Source organism: Procambarus clarkii, chromosome 58 (genome assembly GCF_040958095.1).
Source record: "Procambarus clarkii isolate CNS0578487 chromosome 58, FALCON_Pclarkii_2.0, whole genome shotgun sequence".
Lineage (NCBI taxonomy): Eukaryota > Metazoa > Arthropoda > Malacostraca > Decapoda > Cambaridae > Procambarus > Procambarus clarkii.
Window position 1 is genome coordinate 22,349,365 of NC_091207.1, and position 20,350 is coordinate 22,369,714.

A 20,350-nucleotide genomic window follows, 5' to 3' on the forward strand; every position below is an offset into this window, starting at 1 on the left:
TTTTTTGTAGCAAAATACGGTTTAATGTAAATTTTATTTTTTTCATTTGGGGTATATTCTTTCTGGTATTCTATTACCAAGAATATCTTGTTGAAGAGGTACACCTTACAGTTGCTGGGTTCTAATCATTAAACTACTTTGTAATGACCACTTTGGTAATCCAACTCAACTGCAAATGAACTAGATGGTCTGATACACTATACAACAAACCAAACTGTGATATATATACAAAAACGTAATAACTCTGCACACACATGGGAATTTATTAAAACTGTCAGGTTTGGCCCGATCCTGTTAACTTTTCAAAACAATTACAACTCTTCCCCAACATTAACCCTTTAACTGCGCAACGTGCCTGCAGGCCCAGGCTTCAGGTGCGCAACGCGCCTCCGGGTGTTTTTATTTTTCACGTTCCATTCAAAACTCCCGCGGCTACATGGGGTTCACATCAGCTTCCTCAGGGCTCTTTTAAACAGACGCCATCTTTAAAAAAAATCATGGTCCACATTGCCGGGTGCCAGAGCCTCGGTAGTGAGTGAGCAACCAAGGCTGGCGCTCGCAGCATGAGCGCACAGCACTGCTGTTCAGCGTGTGACCACAGCACTGCTGTTCAGCGTGTGACCACAGCATCGCCAAATATTGTCAAAATATATATATAATCTGTTTTATTTAGCCATGATAGTATTATAGAAGAGCCCGAGTGTAATAATGACTGGGTTCAATGTTCAAATATCAGTGATTCAATGCTGTTCACTATGTTCACAGCGCTAGCCACAGCACCACAGCATTATTTCGTCCATGTAGGAACCTTCAAACGACTTTTTAGGTTCCTTTTCAAAATAATCTTGTGGTCAATTATTCATTTACAGGTATTAGTGACCAGGATTGTGGTTATAATGAGCGTTGTGCATAGGAAGGAAGAATTTTGGTGAGGGAGGGAGGAAGGGAGAGAATTGAGGTAGCCTCACTGTGTGGCAGTAACTCTTGTTTTGCTCACCATACTAGCTTCGTGGTTCGCTATGGGGAACACACATGTACATGGGTATATACAGTGTGTGTGGAATAGTGTAATAACAGCACCAGGAGTATGTTGTGAGGAGCTATTTTGGTGAGGGAGGTGACGTCGTAATCGTGGCGTCGTCTGCTGTCTGCTGTGTGATTTGTCATGCAGTGTATGGTGGCCACTGTACTGTTTGGACACAATACCGGCTTACTTGCATAGTTCTGGTAAATAAAACATGCAGATAGGTATATATAACATGTGTAAATCATAATAAATACAATAACAGTATGGTGGGAGGAACAATGTTGGCGAGTAAGATGTTGGAGTGAGGGAGGGCTGGCTGGGTGTGGCTGCTCACACTCGCGGTGTTCTGAGTGTGTTGATGGTGAATGGTGAATGTATATAGTGTGTGACAGTGTAGAGTGTGTACATATGTTGTAAATATACATAAATGAACTTGAAACATTCGTGTGAATAACTATGATTTGGAGGAGCAATGTTAGCGAGTTGGAGGAGTGAGGGAGGGCTGGCTGGGTGTGGCTGCTCACACTCGCGGTGTTATGAATGTGTTGATGGTGAATGTATATAGTGTGTGACAGTGTATAGTCTGTAAATTGATTGTATATATATATAAATTAGCATGATACATGGTAAATAAGTGCAACATATGTGTACACAAGTGTCATGCACGTAACACAGTGTCTTCGGACAGTACGGATGTTTTACTGCCATAATATAGTGTACGTGTTCATTATACATAGGATTAGCATGTAAAAACAAATAAAATGTATTTGGAACTGTGTGCAAAAAATGTGCAAAAATATATTCGCGGCAACTTGCGCACCCCGCCCCGGGCGCCCCACCAGCCCCGGGAGCATACTGCTCTGGCGCACAGGGAATTATGACGTCATGGCCCACCTTTCAGACCCCATAGCAGCCAAAGTAAGTACAATTTCGAACTTGCGTTGCTATACCCATATACAGGGAGGGGTTTTTGACACTTTCCGAAGAAAAAATAATTTTTTCCCAAGGTTTCATTTCCTGCGCACTGGGGGGATGTCACATTTATAGGCCGCGCAGTTGAAGGGTTAATATTCATTATACCAGTAATTCTAAAACAGATGCTAAACTTAAACTTGAAGAAAAATATATGCAAATCAGTGATAAATTTTACTATGTTAATTTCCAAATTAATTGAACACAAATATAATTACTGTACCACTGAAAGAAAAAAAAAACACCACATATGAGGACCCAGAAAATTAATCAAGGGGGGGAACTGAACAAACGTATGTGTATACCTATTGAAGAATAACACGGTAATTAAATCTACAAGACAGTGACCGTTTTCCCAGACTGCCAAAACATCTCCTAAACACATTCATATTTTACTGAAAGTTAATAACTCGGATCAATGTCACACGAGAATACTGTAATGCAATCAGTTTTGAAACTGCTATACTTATTAAAAACAACATCTTTGCCGTAATTTAATTACCTTTCAAGAAAGAACAGAATATTAAAAATAAGATTCACATAAATGAAAAATTAGTAAGCAGAATGACACTTACCAAGGGAGAGCCATCACCATTACTTGCACTGCCCAATCCACCACTGCTAACACCATCGGTGGATTCTGTCTCCCCATTGACACGGTTACTCTCTGCGCCATCTCCAGGAACTTTACCCAACTTGTACTGGGTTAGCTGGAAACGTATAACATCATTATTTCTATTGTTTTCTATTGTAAGGAGATAGAAGGCACTCACCAAGAATGATAAAAACATGTGTTATCAAAAGAAATCCTCAACTCCTACTTCAGACAATTTTGAAATGCAGTGAACACACTCACGAGTGCAGGACAATGAGAAACTAACCTCATCCCTGGTATGGTTCAGGTCTTCCTCCAGTGTAGCGACTCGCTCCAAAGACACACGTAGTCTCTCACGCACCTGTAATTAGAGACCATCACACACACACATTTAGATAAACCATCCATATTTCCCAACCATTATTCGTATCACTAATGGCTATTATGCTTAAAAGCATAGCTTTAAAAGTGACGAGTTATAAATTACCTTAACTCTACTTTTGTGTCTGCTGAATCTGTGTGCATGCTTGCATAGCAGAGGAAAAAAAATGGTACATGTGTTTGCCTACACTACCCCAGCCTTTTTTTTTTTTTTTTTTTTTCTGTGTACGAGTGTGCTTTTGTGTATAAGCATGTGCACATGAGAATACATATACATAAGCATAGGTCCATGAAAGCCACGCATGTAAAACAAACTGGATACCAAAATGCCCTTGTCAATGGGTGGCGTATGTGTGTGTGTGTGTGTGTGTGTAATTACCTAAGTGTAATTACCTAAGTGTAGTTACAGGATGAGAGCTACGCTCGTGGTGTCCCGTCTTCCCAGCACTCTTTGTCATATAACGCTTTGAAACTACTGACGGTCTTGGCCTCCACCACCTTCTCACTTAACTTGTTCCAACCGTCTACCACTATTTGCGAAGGTGAATTTTCTTATATTTCTTCGGCATCTGTGTTTAGCTAGTTTAAATCTATGACCTCTTGTTCTTGAAATTCCAGGTCTCAGGAAGTCTTCCCTGTTGATTTTATCAATTCCTGTTACTATTTTGTATGTAGTGATCATATCACCTCTTTTTCTTCTGTCTTCTAGTTTTGGCATATTTAATGCTTCTAACCTCTCCTCGTAGCTCTTGCCCTTCAGTTCTGGGAGCCACTTAGTAGCATGTCTTTGCACCTTTTCCAGTTTGTTGATGTGCTTCTTAAGATATGGGCACCACACAACAGCTGCATATTCTAGCTTTGGCCTAACAAAAGTCATGAACAATTTCTTTAGTATATCGCCATCCATGTATTTAAATGCAATTCTGAAGTTAGAAAGCATAGCATAGGCTCCTTGCACAATATTCTTTATGTGGTCCTCAGGTGATAGTTTTCTATCTAGAACCACTCCTAGATCTCTTTCTTTATCAGAATTCTTTAAAGATTTCTCACATAATATATAGGTTGTGTGGGGTCTATGTTCTCCTATTCCACATTCCATAACATGACATTTATTAACATTAAATTCCATTTGCCAAGTGGTGCTCCATATACTTATTTTGTCCAGGTCTTCTTGAAGGGCATGACAGTCATCTAAATTTCTTATCCTTCCTATTATCTTAGCATCATCAGCAAACATGTTCATATAATTCTGTATACCCACTGGTAGATCATTTATGTACACAATAAACATCACTGGTGCAAGAACTGAACCCTGTGGTACTCCACTTGTGACATTTCTCCATTCCGATACATTGCCTCTGATTACTGCCCTCATTTTTCTATCAGTCAGAAAATTTTTCATCCATGATAGAAGCTTACCTGTCACCCCTCCAATATTTTCCAGTTTCCAGAACAACCTCTTATGTGGAACTCTGTCGAAAGCCTTTTTTAGGTCCAGATAGATGCAGTCAACCCAACCATCTCTTTCCTGTAATATCTCTGTGGCTCGATCATAGAAACTGAGTAAATTCGATACACAGGATCTTCCAGATCGAAAACCATACTGTCTGTCTGATATTATATCATTTCTCTCTAGGTGTTCTACCCATTTAGTTTTGATTAGTTTTTCCAATACTTTCACTATTACACTTGTCAATGATACAGGTCTATAATTGAGGGGGTCTTCCCTGCTGCCACTTTTGTAGATTGGAACTATGTTAGCCTGTTTCCACCTGTCTGCTACGATTCCTGTACACAGGGATGCCTGAAAGATCAGGTGAAGTGGAATGCTGAGCTCAGATGCACATTCTCTCAGAACCCATGGTGAAACGCCATCTGGGCCAGCTGCTTTGTTCTTACCGAGCTCCTTGAGCATTTTTTCCACTTCGTCTCTAGACACCTCTATGTGTTCTATGTTGTTCTCTGGAATTCTTATTGTATCTGGTTCCCTAAAGATTTCATTTTGTACAAACACACTTTGGAACTTTTCGTTTAGTGTTTCACACATTTCCTTTTCATCTTCCGTGAATCTATTTCCCATTTTCAACCTCTGAATATTATCCTTTACCTGCAATTTGTTGTTTATGAATTTATAGAATAGACCTGGTTCTGTTTTACATTTGTCCGCAATCCCTTTTTCAAAATTTCTTTCTGCCTCTCTCCTCACTGCCGTGTAATTGTTTCTCGCATCTTTGTATCGCTGGTATGTTTGGGGGTTCGGCCTCTTCCTGTATTGATTCCATTTTTGTGTCTTTCGGTCTCTAGCCCTCTCGCAATTTCTATTGAACCAATCCTGTGTGTGTGTGTGTGTGTGTGTGTAACATTAACCACCTGAAAACCCACTTGAGCACAAGTAACTTAAACCTGGCCAAATGGACCCCTAGACTTACAAGCAACATGTAAGTAAATATTTTAATGTGAAGAAGTGAGATAACAGAATGTGAGAGCTCACATTTCTCCTCATCTCACCTCTTCCCTCTCATTTCCCCATATTTCACTTCTTCCCAATCACTCCCCATTACTTTTCCTACCCTGTCACTCTCCCTTATAGCACCTACCCTGCATTAAGTGAAAGATATTGAAATGATTTAACAGGGGAGTGAGCTAAATGGTGGGAGGAGTAAGCTAGGGAGCATGAGTGAGCTAACAAAGAAGAGCCAGCTAAGGGGCCGGAGCCAGCTAAGGGGCCGGAGCCAGCTATGGGGCCGGAGCCAGCTATGGGGCCGGAGCCAGCTATGGGGCCGGAGCCAGCTATGGGGCCGGAGCCAGCTATGGGGCCGGAGCCAGCTATGTGGCCGGAGCCAGCTATGGGGCCGGAGCCAGCTATGGGGCCGGAGCCAGCTATGGGGCCGGAGCCAGCTATGGGGCCGGAGCCAGCTATGGGGCCGGAGCCAGCTATGGGGCCGGAGCCAGCTATGGGGCCGGAGCCAGCTATGGGGCCGGAGCCAGCTATGGAGCCGGAGCCAGCTATGAGGCCAGAGCCAGCTAAAGAGGAAGAGCAACATAATGAGATAAAGAGTGAGTAAAGGGGGCAGAGAAGTGAGAAAAGGACAAGAAGTGATAAAAGGAAAGGGAAGTGATACAATGGGAGGGAAGTGATACAAGGGGAGAAGTGATACAAGGGGCAGAGGTGATAAAAGGGGGAGGATCAGTGATTAAAAGGGGAGAAGAAGTGATACAAGAGATAGGAGGAGTGAAAAGAGGAAGGACCCGTGATAAAACAAGAAGTGATTAAGGGGGGAGGTAAGATGAAAGCAATGAGATATTAACCCTTTGACCGCACATATTACTGCGCATATTGGCGGTCTGGTAGCAAAAAATATTTGAATTATGTAAAAATAACTTAAAGACGTTAAACAAATCTCCAACTTATTGACTTCAGTGTCATGAAACTTTCAAAATATTTTCAGAAATTGATTTTAGACAAATTAAAAAAAAATAAGAACGTTTTGTTGATAAGGAGAACAGCTCCTAATAACTGGAACTGAAGGATTATGTTGTAATAAAGAGATATAAGCACCTGTCTTATGCTCAAAGAACAACAATAGTAGTAAGAAGTGTCCACAAAGTGGATATGCAGTTGGTGCCTTTATATCATTGCTGAGTAATACATAACACAAATAATAATGAATAACTTTGTTAATATGCTATATATTGTTATATATCATAAATACATTGTCCAGTATATATATATTTTACTTTCATCAATGTCCTCCCAAAAAATTTAGGGGAATATATTTTTTTATTAAGATTTTAGTTTTTTTTCCTTTGTTTATTATCCAATTTTGTTGTAACCTTTACATCCTGGAGAATGCATATGTTTTCCTACATATGTGAAGATAAAATGAAATTGGTCAACAAATAAATCAGTCACAACTAGCAAAATTTGTGACTTAATTTTTTTGGCTGATTTTTTCTCTGATTTCAAACTATTTTCTTTGTCTCTTTAGGTTGTTTTGATGATTAGGGACCATATTAGGGCTTTTTCACTTATATAAAATATACCCTAAATATATCCCCTAAATCATTATAATCATTATAATTATCCCTATATTTTGTGTTTTTTGGGGTTATTTTTTCTTTACTTCATTTCAACACATTGACCGACAACTTTCACATATTTGAGTACAAATGCCAAACAATGTTTATTAAAACATACAATTAAATTAACGAATTAAAACTACCTTTGCTCATTGTTGATAACTTCAACTTCAATTATCCCTGAAACTACAGTTTCAACTTTGAGTGGCTTCTAAAATTCCAGTTTTTGACCGATTCTCACTATTTTGACATTGTGTGCTCAGCTGTCTGTTCTACAATCCCTTCAGATTGGATTTTTCATAAACTTTATACATTTGGAATTATAATTTTTTTTGGTCTAAATTTGCTGCATATTTCAAATGCCCTATTGACACTTTTTTTTTTGCAGTAAACTATACTGAAAACCTATATTCTAATTTGATGAAAATGAAGATCATATGCTATTCTGAGACGATAACATTAAATGAACAATTGGTGATAGTACATATTTTTTATTCCGAATTGAAAATACTGTATGAAATTTCCAATATTCACTTTTAAAATTAATTTTGATTTTCTTGTTTTTCAAGTTATGCTGTGATCATCTAGACAAAGTTGGAGCATCTACCTAGTTGATTATGCAAAAAAAATTGGAAAGTGCTTGTGCAAGTTTTAAAAACTTATGTTAAATTATTTTATGTCAGATCATATACAGTATGTATGTATTGCACGGTCTAAGGGTTAAGGAGGAAGATCATTAGTGATATTACAGTTGAGATGATGAGTTAAGTAATCGGGAAATGTGGAGTGAGGTAATGTGTAGAGAGTTGGTGATGGTGACATTCAGGTGTCAGGGGGCCTGACAGCTGAGTGGACAGCTCTTCGGATTTGTGGTCCTGAGGTTCCAGGTTCGATCTCCAGTGGAGGTGGAAACAAATGGGCAGAGTTTCTTTCACCCTGATGCCCTTGTTACCTAGCAGTAAATAGGTACAGTACCTGGAAGATAGACAGCTGCTATAGGCTGCTTCCTGGGGTGTGTAACAAAAAGGATGCCTGGTCGAGGACCGGGCCACGGGGATGCTAAGCCCCAAAATCATCTCAAGATAACCTCAAAATAAGAAGATGGTGAATGAGATAACATGTAGAGAGACGGTTAATGGCCGAGGTAATGGGAAGCGAGGATACCGAGAGATTATGAGTGAAGTAACGTGTAGAGAGATTGAGAGGAACACAGAAATGAGGTACATTAATCAAGAGGGATAAGTGGAATGAAAAGGGAGAGAGATTGGAAGGGGGCTTGGGGGGGGGGGGGGGGGAGAAAGTTATATTAAATATAGTATGTGGATGTGACATTCATTAGTATTGTGAGTGTTATGGTGGCCCAATAATCATGTATCCATACTTGTGATTCGCCACAGTGTGTCTGGAAAGTAGTTTAACATGTGAGAGAATGTGGTTCAGCTAAGTAGCGTTGTAGTAGTAGGGAGCACATACGTGTTCAATATTATCTATTTTCTACACATGCACACTTGAAAGAACTGATATCTTATAACCCTCGTTATTTACTTTGCTTTTTCTTTACCAATATTGGTTATCCATACATTATGTGCTAGGAGCTCTGAGGTACCGTGATTGTTAGCACGAAGCAAGAATGTAATTTGAGTGAGGCATATTTTGCAATTGTAAATGCAACAAGTGGATTAAAATCTCACCTCCTCCTCCTTGTCCATTATTCTTTCCAAAACAATCCAGACACTGAAAAAATCTTGGCACATGATAGGGGTCATGATGCTGACTCAACCCTCACCCTTCTCCCAAGATTTTCTCATATATAGATCATGTTAATGTGATTTTATGGTGAATTCTGATTTTATATTACATATGAGTGATGAATTTATTTTCTCATGTTAGTTATATCATAGCTTCTGAACATTTATGTTTTTGTTATATTATTGGATGCCCAGTTACTTCATAGCGTGGAAGGTTAATCAAGATTGTCACCCAGGCTTGGACCGACTCATGAGGCTTATGGGTGACCTAATGCTCCATGTCCAGATTAGTTCTTTTGATTCGCTGTTCAGATATCAATTGCTGAATGTATTGAAATGCACTTTTCTGGTTGGTCTTCAGTAGCTTCCTTATTTAGCTTTAGTCCAGCGAAATCTAAGGGAGATGCACAAACAGCCCAGATAACAGAAGGTATAGTGCCTACCAAACAAAGAGCATGCAACCAAACTGTCAAGGCAAGCAAACCAAAAGGTCCATTGCCCAAAGAGCCTAGGGCAAAATCTAATAAAGACCACCACCACCTCTCGAGTGTTTGAGAGATTCCTAAAGTTATATACTGAACTGCTTGAACCTAACCTAACCAAGGCCCTACCAATAGAAAATGGGACAGCACCTCAATTTTGCAAGCCACTACTGTTTATAGCAAATTTTTTGGCAAATGGGGATTTATACATCAAAATGTTTGTACTATTCAATTGCGATAGGATGTAACCACACACACACAATGCTGGGCAAGACATGAAGGTCATAGGAACACCAAACCCTTGGGTCCAAAGATAAAGAAACATTGCTGCCATAACCAGACTGGCAAGACAATTGTCACTAACAATTATTGTCAGGATATTCTTTTTGCATGCATAGACAGACACCATTAAATTAGATGATTTAATTAAATTAGAAACTTAGGTGATTGTCATGCCCTTCAAGAAGACCTGGACAAAATTAGTATATGGAGCACCACTTGGCAAATGGAATTTAATGTGAATAAATGCCATGTTATGGAATGTGGAATAGGAGAACATAGACCACACAACCTATAAATTATGTGAGAAATCTTTACAGAATTCTGATAAAGAAAGATCTAGGGGTGGTTCCAAATAGAAAACTGTCACCTGAGGACCACATTAAGAACATTGTGTGAGGAGCTTATGCTATACTTTCTAACTTCAGAATTGCTTTTAAATACATGGATGGTGAAATACTAAAGGAATTATTCACGACTTTTGTTAGACCAAAGCTAGAATATGCAGCAGTTGTATGGTGCCCATATCTGAAGCAGCACATCAACAAACTGGAAAAGGTGCAAAGACATGCCACTAAGTGGCTCCCAGAACTGAAAGACAAGAGCTACGAGGAGAGGTTAGAGGCATTAAATATGCAAAACTAGAAGTTAGAAAAAAAAGAAGCGATATGATCACTACGTACAAAATAGTAACAGGAATCGATAAAATTGATAGGGAAGATTTCATGAGACCCGGAACTTTAAGAACAAGAGGTCATAGATTTAAACTAGCTAAACACAGATGCCGAAGAAATATAAGAAAATTCACTTTCGTAAACAGAGTGGTAGACGGTTGGAACAAGTTAGATGAGAAGGTGGTTTGGCCAAAACCGTCAGTAGTTTAAAAGTGTTATATGACAGAGTGCTGGGAAGACGGGACACCACGAGTGTAGCTCTCATCCTGTATCTACACTTGGGTAATTACTTGGGTAATTTCCATGTGTGTTCTGAATTAAGCTGACCTGGGCAGGGGGCCCAATTCAGCTGGTGACCATCTAGCAAATAATTGTTTTTGTTCCTGGGCATGATGTGCATTCAGTTCTCTTGCTGGTCAGCTTTCTGGTATCCTGCTGGGCATCCTGGCTTTGGCCATTCTTGCTGTGTTTTTTACAAATGCAAATCTCTTCTATCGAAACACCAAGTTAGTTCAGGGAGCTGCTGAGGGTGCCTTCCCAGAAATCAAGTTTTGAATGTAATGGAATGCCCATTTCTTATGGGACCTCATTCTCTTCTTTCATGTGAATGGGTCGAGTTGGGCAGCTCAAGAGAGAGCAGTACTTCACCTTATAGGAAGAATAAGTTTATGGGTGACTGACTGCCATCAAGTAGCAGTCAAGCACATCATGAAATGAATGATTATTTGCCTCGTTACCTACAGTTCGATTGCTTCATTGCATTTAACGGTATATGGTTTCTGGTGGGCTTTTTTCTCGGTCTTTGAGACCGAGTATCAAATACCCTTTTCCTAATAGATAGCTAGATTCTGGTCTTGGTTTCCTGTAGGCAAGGTTGGGTCTTGGAGGCCTGATGCATCTGCCCCAGACTTGTCTTGACCAGCCCTTAGGTCAGGGAATCACTAAAGGCTTCACCCAAAGAAAAAGGACACGTCTCTACAATGAATGCTTTATTTCTAACACAAGTTCATCGAGAACAAATTTTGAGTATTCAATTTTTTTTTTTTTTTTTTTTGTTGCTAGGATGCTTTGGAGGTAAATCCACCTTTAGCTGCCTGCCATGGCCACACTACAGCTACTAACATTTTGTGCTTCCTTTTTCTGAATTTGGTATAATATTTTCTATAATTTCATAAAAACTAATTATTTATTGAATTTTGTTAATAAATCATTACAAGAAGGGTAGCAACCAAATGAATTGGCTAAGGGTGTAATTGAATATTAAACCGCAGTAGTACAGTCGGATTTGTTCTCGACTCTCAGTCGAGAATTCTGAATTCAAATTCTGGGCAGGACAGAAATGGTTGGGGTGCATTTCCTATCCCCTCATGCTCCTGTCCACCAGCAGTAAATAGGTACCCAGGATTTCGTCAGCTTGTTGTGGGGGTTTCATCTTGTGCGGGGTCAGTAATTCAACCCTGCTGGTGATCTCGATATAAGCCTGACATGTACTGTATGTGTAACTGGCTGCCTGTCCCCCAACACAATGAATTATTATCAAATGCTGCTGAAGCTGATATAAGTATAGTGTAACTATCTAATGCAGCTGCTTTAAGATTAGAATGAAAATATCCCTAGAGTATTCCGAGAGTACAAACCTCGTTATGATACATCGGTAACTGCAACAGTCAAAGCCCTCACTCTTACATATATATGTAGTATTCTAGAGGGGGGGTCAGAGAGAGGGCAACATCATTATGGGGAGGAAGACAGGGAGAGGGGAAGGAGCACTTTCAAGTTTGACACATTGGTAGCTCAAAAGGAATAATTAAGCATGATTAAGTGAAGAACATTACAGTGCTGAATATTTGACCTTGCCTATGAGTGGAATGTTTGGCTTATACAACACACTAATGGAGAATGTGATCAAATAATCGATAATAAAACTTTAAGAGTGGAGAAGTGAGATAAACTAACCTTCTCATCGAGGGCCTTGTGGTGTTCAAAGAGGGACTTGAGTGCCTTGAGAACCTCGACCTCGGAGGAGACACCCGACTGTGATGCTGCCTGCCGCTTCACCACCGTCATCCTGAGCGAGCGTTCGTGCCGCGAGACCAGACACTCCAAGTGCTCTAATAGCAGCTGTAATGTAATACACCTGGATTAGTAATATCTGTGGCACCCCCTGGCTTGATACATCATCTGTGGCACCCCCTGGCTTGATACATCATCTGTGCCCCCCCCCTCCCCGTTTCCATATATCATCTGTGGCCCCCCGTTTCCTATATCATCTGTGGCCACACCTGGCTTCATATATCTGTGGCTACCCCCCTGTTTCCATATATCTGTGGCACCCCACTGGCTTCATACATCTGTGGCACCCCTTGGCTTCGTATATCATCTGTAGAACACCTGGCTTGATAATATAATCTGTGTGTGCCACTGGCTTGGTAATATCTGTGGTGTGAATGCTCGATAAAATAAACCATGGTGTCCCTGGCTTATTTGTCATCCCTGACACCCTTGGCTCAGTAATCATCTATGACACCCCATGGTGTTATCACCCCACACCCAGTTATCATTCGTGACACCCCCTGGCTAGGTTATCATCCATGATAGCAACCAATAGCACAGCAACCAGACACCAGACTTCGCTTATCTCCCTCTACCATCCTTACCACCAACAAAGTCTATACCCCTCCTCGCCCCCTCCATCATTACTATTACCCCTGATAAACACCTCAGCAACCCATATAGAACCAGCACTACTGTAACTACAAAACTTCTAATGTAACCGTTACTGATATCGCGGCCAAAGCCACACAAAAGCTAAAGCACGGTAACGATCAAATGGTTCCAAAAACAATGGGTAGATCTGAGGATAGGTGTGGGCGGGGAGGTGATGACAACAGTCAGCTGGGGATAGGTGTGGGTGGGGGGGGGGGGGTAAATGACAACAGTCAGCTACCTGGTTGATGGGGTTCTGGGAGTTCTTCTACTCCCCAAGCCCGGCCCGAGGCCAGGCTTGACTTGTGAGGGTTTGGTCCACCAGGCTGTTGCTTGGAGCGGCCCGCAGGGCCACATACCCACCACAGCCCGGAAAGTCTTTCAGAAAACAGTCTAGTTTCCTCTTGAAGATGTCCACAGTTGTTCCGGCAATATTTCTTATAGTCGCTGGGAGGACGTTGAACAACCGCGGACCTCTGATGTTTATACAGTGTCCTCTGATTGTGCCTATGGCACCTCTGCTCTTCACTGGTTCTATTCTGCATTTTCTTCCATATCGTTCACTCCAGTACGTTGTTATTTTACTGTGTAGATTTGGTACTTGGCCCTCCAGTATCTTCCATGTGTATATTATTTGGTATCTCTTGTCTCCTTTCTACTGAGTACATTTGGAGATCTTTGAGACGATCCCAATAATTTAGGCGCTTTATCGCGTCTATGCGTGCCGTATATGTTCTCTGTATTCCCTCTATTTCAGCAATCTCTCCTGCTCTGAAGGGGGAAGTGAGTACTGAGCAGTACTCAAGACAGGACAACACAAGTGACTTGAAGAGTACAACCATTGTGATGGGATCCCTGGATTTGAAAGTTCTCGTAATCCATCCTATCATTTTTCTGGCTGACGCAATATTTGCTTGGTTATGCAAATATCCCCAGTCAGGTGGGGATAGGTATGGATGGGGAGGTGATGACAACAGTCAGCTGGGGATAGGTGTGGGTGGGGAGGTGATGACAACAGTCAGCTGGGGATAGGTGTGGATAGGGAGGTGATGACAACAGTCAGCTGGGGATAGGTGTGGATGGGGAGGTGATGACAACAGTCAGCTGGGGATAGGTGTGGGTGGGAGGTGATGACAACAGTCAGCTGGGGATAGGTGTGGGTGGGAGGTGATGACAACAGTCAGCTGGGGATAGGTGTGGGCGGGGAGGTGATGACAACAGTCAGCTGGGGATAGGTGTGGGCGGGGAGGTGATGACAACAGTCAGCTGGGGATAGTAGGGTCGGGTAGACTGGCGGTGACTCCTGTCTCCTGGCCCGCCCGCCCGCCCGTGTCTTATCTCAGCTATCATCGTCAACCCCCTTACACCACCACTGTTCCCTGCACCACCACCACCACCACCACCACTGTTCCCTGCACCACCACCACCACTGCTCCCTGCACCACCACCACTGCTCCCTGCACCACCACCACCACCACTGCTCCCTGCACCACCACCACCACCACTGCTCCCTACACCACCACTGCTGCTCTCTGCACCTGCTTGATACCTGGTTAATGGGGTTCTGGGAGTAGTTCTACTCCCCAAGCCCGACCCGAGGCCAGGCTTGACGTGTGAGAGTTTGGTCCACTAGGCTGTTGCTTGGAGCGGCCCGCAGGCCCACATACCCACCACAGCCCGGTTGGTCCGGCACGTCTTTTAGAAAACAGTCCAGTTTTCTCTTGAAGATGTCCACGGTTGTTCCGGCAATATTTCTTATAGTCGCTGGGAGGATGTTGAACAACCGCGGACCTCTGATGTTCATACAGTGTTCTCTGTGCCTATGGCACCTCTGCTCTTCAATGGTTCTATTCTGCATTTTCTTCCATATCGTTCACTCCAGTACGTTGTTATTTAACTGTGTAGGTTTGGGACCTGTCCCTCCAGTATTTTCCATGTGTATATTACTTGGCATCTCTATCGTCTTCTTTCTAATGAGTACATTTGTTGAGCTTTAAGACGATCCCAATAATTTAGGTGCTTTATCGCGTCTATGCGTGCCGTGTATGTTCTCTGTATTCCCTCTATTTCAGCAATCTCTCCTGCTCTGAAGGGGGAAGTGAGTACTGAGCAGTACTCGAGACGGGACAAAAGTGACTTGAATAGTACAACCATTGTGATGGGATCCCTGGATTTGAAAGTTCTCGTAATACATCCTATCATTTTTCTGGCTGTCGCAATATTGGCTTGGTTATGCTCCTTAAACGTTAGGTCGTCAGACATTATTATTCCCAAATCCTTTACATGCTGTTTTCCTACTATGGGCAGATTCGATTGTGTTTTGTACCCTGTATTATGCTTCAGATCCTCATTTTGCCGTATCTGAGTACCTGAAATTTATCACCGTTAAACATGTTATTTTCTGCTGCCCAATCGAAAATTTTGTTGACATCTGCTTGTAATTTTTCAATGTCTTCAGCAGAGGTAATTTTCATGCTGATTTTCGTGTCATCTGCAAAGGATGATACGAAGCTGTGACTTGTATTTTTGTCTATATCTGATATGAGAATAAGGAACAGCAGGGTTGCAAGGACTATACCTTGCGCTCGGACTCGATTTTACTTGATTGACTGTTACTCTTTGTGTTCGGTTCGACAGGAAAATGAGTATCCAGCGCCCTACTTTACCAGTTATTCCCACTGACCTCATTTTGTGTGCTATCACCCCACTGTTCCCTGCACCACCACCACCACCATTGCTCCCTGCAGAGAGTCGGGTTCAACAAAAGAATTGGACTTCAAAATTCAGGCCAAAATGAACAAAAAAGACAAACTCGTTTATACTATAAATTGAGTATGTAAATATAGGATATCGGGAAGAACAAATGGAATATGCAAATACCATCACCCAGAAGGTTTAGAAATATTTATTTTACAGATAAATGTTCCAAAAACTGCAAATGTTTCCACCCACAACTCTAAGAATTCATTAAACAAGAAAGAATATTTCAACAGAGACTGTCCAGCTCCTCATATAAGAGGAACCAGGCGAATAAAACCAAAAGAACGCCACTGTGAAAACAGCCACAACTCTACATACCTGGGGCCAGATTCACGAAGCATTTACGCAAGCACTTACGAACCTGTACATCTTTTCTGAGTCTTTGGCGGCTTTGTTTACAATTATTAAACGGTTAATGAGCTACGAAGCACAATGAGGCTGTTTATACCAATCACAAGAGTTGATTGGCAAGTTTTCATGCTTGTAAACTGTTTAATAAATGTAACCAAAGCCGTCAAAGATTGAGGAAAGATGTACACGTTCGTAAGTACTTGCGTAAGTGCTTCGTGATTCTGGCCCCCAGAGGATAATGTCTTAGCAGGAGAAAGAGGATAAGAATGGCTACAAATGTCCAGACTCTACCATCAACTCGGTCTAATGCTAGAGAGGACACACACACAGTGGCCTCCCCTACTAGAACCGCAGATATTAACACCAAGTTAAACACCCAGCACTTCCACAAACACTATAACGTCATATTTACCAACATTCAGGGGAGACAAAACACGCCGTTCACACAAAGCCCACTTTGTGGGCTTGGTGTCAGCCTGTACAGCTGACACCACCACAAACAGCTGTCAGCCTGTACAGCTGACACCACCACAAACAGCTGTCAGCCTGTACAGCTGACACCACCACAAACAGCTGTCAGCCTGTACAGCTGACACCACCACAAACAGCTGTCAGCCTGTACAGCTGACACCACCACAAACAGCTGTCAGCCTGTACAGCTGACACCACCACAAACAGCTGTCAGCCTGTACAGCTGACACCACCACAAACAGCTGTCAGCCTGTACAGCTGACACCACCACAAACAGCTGTCAGCCTGTACAGCTGACACCACCACAAACAGCTGTCAGCATGTACAGCTGACACCACCACAAACAGCTGTCAGCCTGTACAGCTGACACCACCACAAACAGCTGTCAGCCTGTACAGCTGACACCACCACAAACAGCTGTCAGCCTGTACAGCTGACACCACCACAAACAGCTGTCAGCCTGTACAGCTGACACCACCACAAACAGCTGTCAGCCTGTACAGCTGACACCACCACAACCTGTCAGCCTGTACAGCTGACACCACCACAACCTGTCAGCCTGTACAGCTGACACCACCACAACCTGGCAGCCTGTACAGCCGACACACTAACCTCCACTCACGTCCTAACCACCATAAATAGTATGGTGGAAGTGCTGATAATCAAAACACAGATTCTAAATGAAGTTATTTTCCTTGTATAGAAGCCCCGTTGAAACGCTGAGGAGCAACAGGTACGCTGAGAGAGAACTCGTATCAACATCAGAGCCCAAGAATTGTCAACACACTCCCTCTACACCTACGGGGCATAACTGACCGACCCCTCACGGTGTTCAACTGTGAAATCTATAAACATCTCCACAGCATACTTGATCCACCAAGCTGCGAGCAACCGCGACCAACAGTCTGCTTGAACAGGACACCAACCAGCCACATTTAGGTGCATGTGAAGGGCAGTACAGTGTGTGTCAAGAACTAGCTGCCCTAGACTATACGAAGGGTAGTACAGTGTGTGTCAAGAACTAGCTGCCCTAGACTATGTGAAGGGGAGTACAGAGTGGGTCAAGAACTAGCTGCCCTAGACTATATGAAGGGGAGTACAGAGTGTGTCAAGAACTAGCTGCCCTAGACTATGTGAAGGGCAGTACAGTGTGTGTCAAGAACTAGCTGCCCTAGACTATATGAAGGGCAGTACAGAGTGTGTCAAGAACTAGCTGCCCTAGACTATATGAAGGGCAGTACAGAGTGTGTCAAGAACTAGCTGCCCTAGACTATATGAAGGGGAGTACAGAGTGTCAAGAACTAGCTGCCCTAGACTATATGAAGGGGAGTACAGAGTGTGTCAAGAACTAGCTGCCCTAGACTATATGAAGGGGGAGTACAGTGTGTGTCAAGAACTAGATGCCCTAAACTATGTGAAGGGGAGTACAGTGTGTGTCAAGAACTAGCTGCCCTAGACTATATGAAGGGGAGTACAGAGTGTGTCAAGAACTAGATGCCCTAGACTATATGAAGGGAAGTACAGTGTGTGTCAAGAACTAGCTGCCCTAGACTATATGAAGGGCAGTACAGTGTGTGTCAAGAACTAGCTGCCCTAGACTATATGACGGGGTACAGTGTGTGTCAAGAACTAGCTGCCCTAGACTATATGACGGGGTACAGTGTGTGTCAAGAACTAGCTGCCCTAGACTATATGACGGGGTACAGTGTGTGTCAAGAACTAGCTGCCCTAGACTATATGAAGGGCAGTACAGTGTGTGTCAAGAACTAGCTGCCCTAGACTATATGAAGGGCAGTACAGTGTGTGTCAAGAACTAGCTGCCCTAGACTATATGAAGGGGAGTACAGTGTGTGTCAAGAACTAGCTGCCCTAGACTATATGAAGGGGAGTACAGTGTGTGTCAAGAACTAGCTGCCCTAGACTATATGAAGGGCAGTACAGTGTGTGTCAAGAACTAGCTGCCCTAGACTATATGAAGGGCAGTACAGAGTGTGTCAAGAACTAGCTGCCCTAGACTATATGACGGGGTACAGTGTGTGTCAAGAACTAGCTGCCCTAGACTATATGAAGGGCAGTACAGAGTGTGTCAAGAACTAGCTGCCCTAGACTATATGAAGGGCAGTACAGAGTGTGTCAAGAACTAGCTGCCCTAGACTATATGACGGGGTACAGTGTGTGTCAAGAACTAGCTGCCCTAGACTATATGACGGGGTACAGTGTGTGTCAAGAACTAGCTGCCCTAGACTATATGAAGGGCAGTACAGAGTGTGTCAAGAACTAGCTGCCCTAGACTATATGACGGGGTACAGTGTGTGTCAAGAACTAGCTGCCCTAGACTATATGAAGGGGAGTACAGTGTGTGTCAAGAACTAGCTGCCCTAGACTATATGAAGGGCAGTACAGAGTGTGTCAAGAACTAGCTGCCCTAGACTATATGACGGGGTACAGTGTGTGTCAAGAACTAGCTGCCCTAGACTATATGACGGGGTACAGTGTGTGTCAAGAACTAGCTGCCCTAGACTATATGACGGGGTACAGTGTGTGTCAAGAACTAGCTGCCCTAGACTATATGAAGGGCAGTACAGAGTGTGTCAAGAACTAGCTGCCCTAGACTATATGAAGGGCAGTACAGAGTGTGTCAAGAACTAGCTGCCCTAGACTATATGACGGGGTACAGTGTGTGTCAAGAACTAGCTGCCCTAGACTATATGACGGGGTACAGTGTGTGTCAAGAACTAGCTGCCCTAGACTATATGAAGGGCAGTACAGAGTGTGTCAAGAACTAGCTGCCCTAGACTATATGAAGGGCAGTACAGAGTGTGTCAAGAACTAGCTGCCCTAGACTATATGACGGGGTACAGTGTGTGTCAAGAACTAGCTGCCCTAGACTATATGACGGGGTACAGTGTGTGTCAAGAACTAGCTGCCCTAGACTATATGACGGGGTACAGTGTGTGTCAAGAACTAGCTGCCCTAGACTATATGAAGGGCAGTACAGAGTGTGTCAAGAACTAGCTGCCCTAGACTATATGAAGGGCAGTACAGAGTGTGTCAAGAACTAGCTGCCCTAGACTATATGACGGGGTACAGTGTGTGTCAAGAACTAGCTGCCCTAGACTATATGACGGGGTACAGTGTGTGTCAAGAACTAGCTGCCCTAGACTATATGACGGGGTACAGTGTGTGTCAAGAACTAGCTGCCCTAGACTATATGACGGGGTACAGTGTGTGTCAAGAACTAGCTGCCCTAGACTATATGAAGGGCAGTACAGTGTGTGTCAAGAACTAGCTGCCCTAGACTATATGACGGGGTACAGTGTGTGTCAAGAACTAGCTGCCCTAGACTATATGACGGGGTACAGTGTGTGTCAAGAACTAGCTGCCCTAGACTATATGAAGGGCAGTACAGTGTGTGTCAAGAACTAGCTGCCCTAGACTATATGACGGGGTACAGTGTGTGTCAAGAACTAGCTGCCCTAGACTATATGACGGGGTACAGTGTGTGTCAAGAACTAGCTGCCCTAGACTATATGACGGGGTACAGTGTGTGTCAAGAACTAGCTGCCCTAGTCTTGAGTAACAAAACCTCCACACAAGGAATAAACAAATGACTGCCGAAGTGTACAAAGTCTGCTTGAAATATATTCCTTTGTTGTATATCGTTAAGAGGACCTCTCCTAGACAGAGAACCGAACTCGTTCGTTCTCGTTTTGCCGGAACAACCGTGGACATCTTCAAGAGGAAACTAAGATTGTTTCCTCCAAGGAGTGCCGGACCAACCATGCTGTGGTGGGTATGTGGGCCTGCGGGCCGCTCCAAGCAAC

At 43.0% G+C, this 20,350-nt stretch overlaps 1 protein-coding gene across 10 annotated transcripts in view; it reads right to left on the bottom strand.

Annotated features, from left to right (window-relative positions):
- Liprin-alpha (PTPRF interacting protein alpha) overlaps window positions 1-20,350 on the bottom strand; it is a 339,563-nt gene that overhangs the window by 191,729 nt on the left and 127,484 nt on the right. For all 10 annotated transcript variants that reach the window (XM_045757948.2, XM_045757940.2, XM_069306681.1 and 7 more), the window contains exons 3-5: window positions 12,195-12,359; window positions 2,881-2,955; window positions 2,575-2,709 (exon numbers count right to left, since the gene is read on the bottom strand). In XM_045757948.2, coding sequence (XP_045613904.2) covers window positions 2,575-2,709; window positions 2,881-2,955; window positions 12,195-12,305 — 321 coding nt within the window. In that variant the 5' untranslated portion in view covers window positions 12,306-12,359. The remainder of the gene's footprint in view (window positions 1-2,574; window positions 2,710-2,880; window positions 2,956-12,194; window positions 12,360-20,350) is intronic.